Raw genomic sequence first — 7,868 nt, 5'->3', positions numbered from 1 at the left:
CCTGGAGGTCCGGAGTACCGGCTGTTTTTTTGTTCTACCTGATAATTAACTGCACCCACCAGGTGTCACAGGTCTAAATGAGTCTCTGATTAGAGGGGAAGAATGAAAAAAGCACTGGAACTGACTTCGAGGTCCAGATTTGAATTTGAGAGGTATAGGAGATGAAAGAGTGTGGCAGGTAGCCTAGTGGTTAAGAGAGTTGGGCCAGTAACCAAAAGGTCACTGGTTCTAATCCCTGAGCCATCTAGGTTAAACAAAATCTGTTGATGTGTCCTTGAGCAAAGCACTTAACCCTAGTTGCTCTGGATAAGAGTGTCTGAAAACTCAAATCATATATTCAGTGTATCCAAACACCAGGGGGAAGGAAATGTTTATGATAATACATTTATATTTCAACGACAGAGCTAAAATCAGAAAAGAGAGTGACTGGATGCATGTTTTGGTGGTGAGTGTGTTAGACAGGAACTGACAACTGTCAGTTCTGAAGAAATCAAATGTGTGTGTGATGGTGAGGTCCATGTCTTTATGTACCTGGACAAGGGAGTGTCATTTTTCACTCACTCCTTAACTTTCCGTCTCTGCTTCTGCTGTCCTCTTTTTACCTTGTGCCCTACCCCGGAAATAACCAACATTCTTGGGTAAGTGTCAGAGCTCTGTGTGCAAGTGTGTGCATGTGTGTGATTAGTGTCTAACACTCCCTCTGTGTACATGTTTGCGCTTGTGTGGTTTTGGTGGATCATGGTTGTGAAAATTGTATGTTTGCATCATCAACACACTCTTATAGGTACCCTGGGGATACAGAAATATCCACTGTGATGGATGAGAATGGGAAATGTTTAAAGATTGTAACAATTTGTACAGCAATTGTTTTTTTAACAAATTTTGCAAGCATAATAACATAATTGTTATTACATTTCACTAGCAGATGAAGTATCATTTGGGTTTCCGAGTGGCGCAGTGGTCTAAGGCACTGCATCTAAGTACTAGAGGTGTCACTACAGACCCTGGTTTGATTCCAGGCTGTATCACAACTGGCCATGATTGGGAGTCCCATAGTGCGGTGCACATTTGGTCCAGCGTTGTCTGGGTCTGGGCTGGGGTTGGCTGTCATTGTAAATAAGAATTTGTTCTTAACTGACTTGCCTAGTTAAATAAAGGTTAAAAAAAATATGAGAGAGAGAGAGAGAGAGAGAGAGAGAGAGAGAGAGAGAGAGTGTGTGTTAGGACACACCTCTCTTGCCCCTCACAGCGTGGGGCAGCACATTTTTTAGGCACAATATCGGGGAAAGCAGTTGTAAAGAAGAACATAGACTGTCAGAAAGAGAGAGGGATTGGGATACGAGCTGCCAGAAAAGAGAAACAAAAAGAGAGCATAGAAAAATAGAAAACTGATCCCACCACATAATACATGCCCTACTCAGATCCATTGCTCTTTATCATCATCTTCATCATCTTCTAAATGCTTAATTGGTTAATAAGGTGAGTGGCTGCAAATCTCCTGAACTTTTATCTGGCACATACTGTATTGTCATTGTATGCTCATTGTCATTTTCTGTCTCGCTCTCTCTCTCTCTCCCTCTCTCTCTCCCTCTCTCTCTCTCTTTCTCTCTCTTTCTCTCTCTTTCTCTCTCTTTCTCTCTCTCTCTCTCTCCCTCTCTCTCTCTCTCTCTCTCTCTCTCCCTCTCTCTCTCTCTTTCTCTCTCTTTCTCTCTCTCTCTCTCTCTCTCTCTCTCTCTCTCTCCATATCTCTTTAATCGTTTCTCATTCATTTTCCATTCTCTTTTCATTCCTTTACAAAACTTTTACATTTCTTTCCTCTTTTCTTCATGTATTTTCTCATTGCATCAAGTTCCATCTCTCTCTGTCTCCTCTCTCCCCCTCTTCTCCATGTGTTGGTGAGCCCTTCCTGTCTCTGTGTGGTTCTGTGTTCCTTGCTGTTGACCTAACTCTGCCTTGGTTCCTCATGTTTACACATCTCTACACTGATCTGCTTTTGAAAGACACTAAAGCTGCTATAGTGCCGTAGTCTGTGTTTTATGTTCTCACATTCCCAATGAACAGTTGTATTCTTTCTAGCAATTCAACCAGCATATAGTACAATTATAATACAGTACAATTTTAACTGCTTCAATTTAGTCCCCCCCCCCCTTTTTTCTTTGTTAAAATAACTGGAAGAGGGGAAACTTGTTGCCCTGTTAATAGCCTGTCAAATTAGTGTGATGATTGGCACGATTTCCACTTCTGTGAACCATTATTTGGTGTCCTTCCTCTGCATAGCTTGACAGAAAGTTAGAAACAGAACTTACAGGATGGAGGAAGACAAGTACAATGCCTTTGATGATAGGAGGATAGGATTGTGCCAATGTTGAGTATTGTGAGAGAAAGAGAGAGTCTTTCGAAGGAGCAGTGTTAACATTTGGCATGTTTTAGCATGCCGTCTCAGTGCTCTGCCAGTGTACTGTTGGCCAGGAGGCCTAATGTGAATATTTGCTTGCCTGATTCAGTGGCATCACATTTTATGTGTGCTGCAAAAACATTGTCTACCGCAAGGAGAGAAGAGTAATAGGAGATAGAGAGAGCTATGTATCTCCAATCCCAAATCAAACCGTAGTCCAACCCTTTGGCACTTGGATTCAATTGGTGCAAACAATATGTAATATGCAAAACAATCCACCTGACTTGGATTCGAAGATCAAGCTCGATGCCACTTCCCAAATCCAAGCTTCATAAGAACAGGTCAAATTTCACCCAAATAGTACTATATATGACTCTTTCTCTTTCTCTCTGTTCACCTCTCTCCCTCAGAATCAATAACAATCCCAATGGCCAATGACAGTGACTTCCTTCGTTCTTCCGACTCATCCATCTCCTTCCTTGATGTCTTCAATGACACAGAGATCAAAGATGAGATCAATGTCCTGTTCTCGAACAGCACTGTTGAGGATCCCAGCGTTGTGAGTAACAACGCCACCACAGCCATTGGGGCCCTCATCCTGGGCCTGGTCTTCCTCCTCGGCGTTCCAGGGAACCTCTTCATCATCTGGAGTATCCTGGCCCGTGCCCGCCGACGCTCCGTCACCACCATCCTCATCCTCAACCTGGCGTGCGCCGACGGCTCCCTCATGTGCCTCACCATCTTCTTCATCATCTATTTGGCTAGGCGGAACTGGGACTTTGGCACCTACATGTGCAAGGGGGTGTTTTACCTGTGCAACACGAACATGTATGCCTCCATCTTCCTCATCACGCTGATGAGCCTGCACAGGCTGGTGGCAGTGGTTTGGCCCCAGCGGGTAGCGGCCCTGGCCAGCAAGAAGATGGTAGTGCGGGCAATAGTTGTGCTCTGGGTCCTGGTGTTCTTCATGGCTATCCCAGCTCTGGTGTTCAGGGAGCAGAGGGATGATCGTAACGAACAGAACAAAACCCAACGGGTTTGTGCCTCAGATCACAGAATGCCTCAACATGTAAGTTTAAGAGATAAGTGAATATTAAGTTAATAGTGGAGTTAGGTACATAATATATTGTTCTGGTTTAAGTGCATTGTTATTTATGTTGATACAGGTACGGTCATGATATGACTACTAAAACCATAAATCCTAACCAATCCTACATTTTTGTTCGAGATCTTGTTATGACAGACTCATTCATGTTCAAATACGCCTGGTATTCCACTATGCTATCACTACATGTGAGCAGTTAATCATTACCTCATTTTTCATGTTCAGTTGGTGTTCCAGTACACCTTTGAGACTGTAGTGGGATTCCTGGTTCCGTACGGGATTATAGTGAGCAGCTACGTCTGCATCCTGAGACGCCTCAGACAGACCAAATTCCATCGCAAGGTCTGCAGTGAGAATCTCATCCTGGCCATCGTTGTGATGTTTGCCATCTTCTGGTTGCCCTATCACGTCATCAACATAATACAGGTGTGTGATCATAAGGGATTGGTTCATTTTGACGTTTCACTCAGAATGTGGTGAGCAGCACAGGAAGTTGTGCTATTTTACAGTGAAGGAATGAAGGAAAGGTTTTGCTCTGTGGTTGCTTCTCCTAGGTTGTGGCTGAACATTTGAAAGACGATTCAGCAACAAAAAAGAGGTAAGTGCTCACCAACTGACCCAACATTTCCCCTTCCATTTTAATATAACATAAGCACCACCATACAATGATAGTAAAAAGACTAATGGCAACATGAACTGCATCCCTCCCTCTGCAGACTATATATAATATGGCAGTCCAGTCGTGCTGTGACCTCCGCTCTGGCCTTCATCAGCAGCTGTGCCAACCCTATTCTCTACACATTCGCTGGGAAGTCCTACATCAGAGAGAACGGCATGGCCTTCATGGCTCGCCTCTTTGAAGGGACATCTCTGGACACTGGGATAAGGAAGGGCCAGCAGACAACCAGGGACAGGGAGGGAAAAAGACTCAAAGAGACGTTGTCTTTCAGCAGCACTGGGGGCAATGCTATGATGAAATGAAAATAGACACTCATATGCAGGGTTGCACTGCACATGCTATCCACTCATCATGACGATGCACTCCTGCACACAGACTTCTTACATTTTTTTTTTATTGCTATATAGATCTGCTCCTCTACTTGCATATGGGACCATCTGAAACAATCCCTACAATATTCAGTGCACCTCATGTGAGACACAAGTTTCTCACTAGACCCAACTTCTCTGCCACAATTCTTTTGTAAATGTGTTTGTCAAATGTGCCTTTTTTACTTTAATTCATTGTTTGTGCCGCTTGAATGTTTGTTGAATTGCACACAGGCATTCAACACCCTGCGTTGACAGCCACACACCCAACAACCACAGCACTAGCACACAAACACATATTCTCAACCCCTGCCCCATGGAGAGCATCACTCCAGACACCACACAGCCAGAGCAGCACACAGCCGGAGCAGCACACAGCCAGACACCACACAGCCAGAGCAGCACACAGCCGGAGCAGCACACAGCCAGACACCACACAGCCAGACACCACACAGTGAGAACAGCACACATCCAGAGCACCACACAGCCAGAGCAGCACACAGCCAGACATCACCCAGCCAGACACCACCCAGCCAGAGCAGCACACAGCCAGAGCAACACACAGCCAGACATCACCCAGCCAGACACCACCCAGCCAGAGCAGCGCACAGCCAGAGCAGCACACAGCCAGAGCACCACACAGCCAGAGCAGCACACAGCCGGAGCACCACACAGCTGGAGCACCACACAGCCGGAGCACCACACAGCCGGAGCAGCACACAGCCGGAGCACCACACAGCTGGAGCACCACACAGCCGGAGCACCACACAGCCGGAGCACCACACAGCCAGACACCACACAGCCAGAGCACCACACAGCCAGAGCAGCACACAGCCGGAGCACCACACAGCTGGAGCACCACACAGCCGGAGCACCACACAGCCGGAGCAGCACACAGCCAGAGCACCACACAGCTGGAGCACCACACAGCCGGAGCACCACACAGCCGGAGCACCACACAGCCAGACAACCACAGCACTAGCACACAAACACATATTCTCAACCCCTGCCCCATGGAGAGCATCACTCCAGACACCACACAGCCAGAGCAGCACACAGCGAGAGCAGCACACAGAGGACAACATTGTCATCCCGTGTGACTCCAACGACAAATATCTTGATGGAAGACGGCTGTTCCCAAAGAGAGGATCAGAGCAGAGACTGAGACCACCGACTCACATAATCATTCACACAGGGACGAAAAATCTCTGCAAGCAGGGTGGATGTAACCAAGGTTCTGACCAAGATGTTTTATTTTTCATTTTTTTACTTCAGTTTAATTTAGTAAATACTAAATTGTTGGTTAAGGACTTGTAAGTAAGCATTTTACTGTAAGGTCTACAGCTGTTGCATTCGGTCCATCTGACAAATAAAATGTGATTTGATTTGATGTTGATCTATTAACAATTTTAGAGACATGGTTGAGTAGGAACATTTCTGACACTGAGTTAAAAATCCAGGGTTACATAATATATAGAATTGATAGGTGCACTCTAGGTGGGGGAGTAGCAACCTATGTCCTCGATAACTGACTGTCTATGAAGATTTCACGTGACATTGTCCCTCTACATTTTGAAGTTTTTTTGTTAAAATAGCTCTACATGTCTTTGATTTACAGACCAAGTAGACTCCATTAACAATATTATCACCACAGTAATTGAATGCATTGGTCAAATGAATGGATCATGTTAGGTGACTTCAATAAGAATCTGCTAAGGATTATAAAACTATTAAAAAAATAGGTACTTTACTGAATTAAAGTACCAAAATTATAGGCAAGACACCCCCAATAAAGGAGTGGTTCTGCAGGTGGTGACCACAGACCACTTCTCAGTTCCTATGCTTCCTGGCTGATGTGTTGGTCACTTTTGAATGCTGGCAGTGCTTTCACTCTAGTGGTAGCATGAGACGGAGTCTACAACCCACACAAGTGGCTCAGGTAGTGCAGCTCATCCAGGATGGCACATCAATGCGAGCTGTGGCAAGAAGGTTTGCTGTGTCTGTCAGCGTAGTGTCCAGAGCATGGAGGCGCTACCAGGAGACAGGCCAGTACATCAGGAGACATAGAGGAGGCCGTAGGAGGGCAACAACACAGCAGCAGGACCGCTACCTCTGCCTTTGTGCAAGGAGGAGCAGGAGGAGCACTGCCAGAGCCCTGCAAAATGACCTCCAGCAGGCCACAAATGTGCATGTGTCTGCTCAAACGGTCAGAAACAGACTCCATAAGGGTGGTATGAGGGCCTGACGTCCACAGGTGGGGGTTGTGCTTACAGCCCAACACCGTGCAGGACGTTTGGCATTTGCCAGAGAACACCAAGATTGGCAAATTCGCCACTGGCACCCTGTGCTTTTCACAGATGAAAGGAGGTTCACACTGAGCACGTGACAGACGTGAGGCTGGAGACGCCGTGGAGAACGTTCTGCTGCCTGCAACATCCTCCAGCATGACCGGTTTGGCGGTGGGTCAGTCATGGTGTGGGGTGACATTTCTTTGGGGGGCCGCACAGCCCTCCATGTGCTCGCCAGAGGTAGCCTGACTGCCATTAGGTACCGAGATGAGATCCTCAGACCCCTTGTGAGACCATATGCTGGTGCGGTTGGCCCTGGGTTCCTCCTAATGCAAGACAATGCTAGACCTCATGTGGCTGGAGTGTGTCAGCAGTTCCTGCAAGAGGAAGGCATTGATGCTATGGACTGGCCCGCCCGTTCCCCAGACCTGAATCCAATTGAGCACATCTGGGACATCATGTCTCGCTCCATCCACCAACGCCACGTTGCACCACAGACTGTCCAGGACTTGGCGGATGCTTTAGTCCAGGTCTGGGAGGAGATCCCTCAGGAGACCATCCACCACCTCATCAGGAGCATGCCCAGGTGTTGTAGGGAGGTCATACAGGCACATGGAGGCCACACACACTACTGAGCCTCATTTTGACTTGTTTTAAGGACATTACATCGAAGTTGGATCAGCCTGTAGTGTGGTTTTCCACTTTAATTTTGAGTGTGACTCCAAATCCAGACCTCCATGGGTTGATACATTTGATTTCCATTGATAATTTCTGTGTTATTTTGTTGTCAGCACATTCAACTATGTAAAGAACAAAGTATTTAAGAAGAATATTTCATTCATTCAGATCTAGGATGTGTTATTTGGATGTGTTATTTTAGTGTTCCCTTAATTTTTTTGAGCAGGTTACATTCAGGTGTTCTTTCAGTGATCATTCCATCATCTACTCCATTTGGAAAATTAAGATACCCAAAGCACCACCCAAATGGATTAATTTAAGACAATATAAAAATGTAATTATTGATTATTTCATT

At 46.0% G+C, this 7,868-nt stretch overlaps 1 protein-coding gene across 1 annotated transcript; it reads left to right on the top strand.

The window, feature by feature from the left end:
* The first annotated feature begins 1,246 nt into the window (after positions 1-1,246).
* Positions 1,247-6,389, top strand: LOC112226723 (leukotriene B4 receptor 1). Its single transcript, XM_024391234.2, has 5 exons — positions 1,247-1,479; positions 2,806-3,464; positions 3,726-3,926; positions 4,055-4,098; positions 4,217-6,389. The coding sequence occupies exons 2-5, from the start codon at positions 2,823-2,825 to the stop codon at positions 4,479-4,481; spliced, it is 1,152 nt and encodes a 383-aa protein (XP_024247002.1). The 5' UTR covers positions 1,247-1,479; positions 2,806-2,822; the 3' UTR covers positions 4,482-6,389.
* Positions 6,390-7,868: the final 1,479 nt, after the last annotated feature.

This window comes from Oncorhynchus tshawytscha, linkage group LG28 (assembly GCF_018296145.1).
Source record: "Oncorhynchus tshawytscha isolate Ot180627B linkage group LG28, Otsh_v2.0, whole genome shotgun sequence".
NCBI lineage: Eukaryota > Metazoa > Chordata > Actinopteri > Salmoniformes > Salmonidae > Oncorhynchus > Oncorhynchus tshawytscha.
The sequence above is the reverse complement of the archived record's forward strand: the minus strand, read 5'-3'. Positions and strand labels throughout refer to the sequence as shown.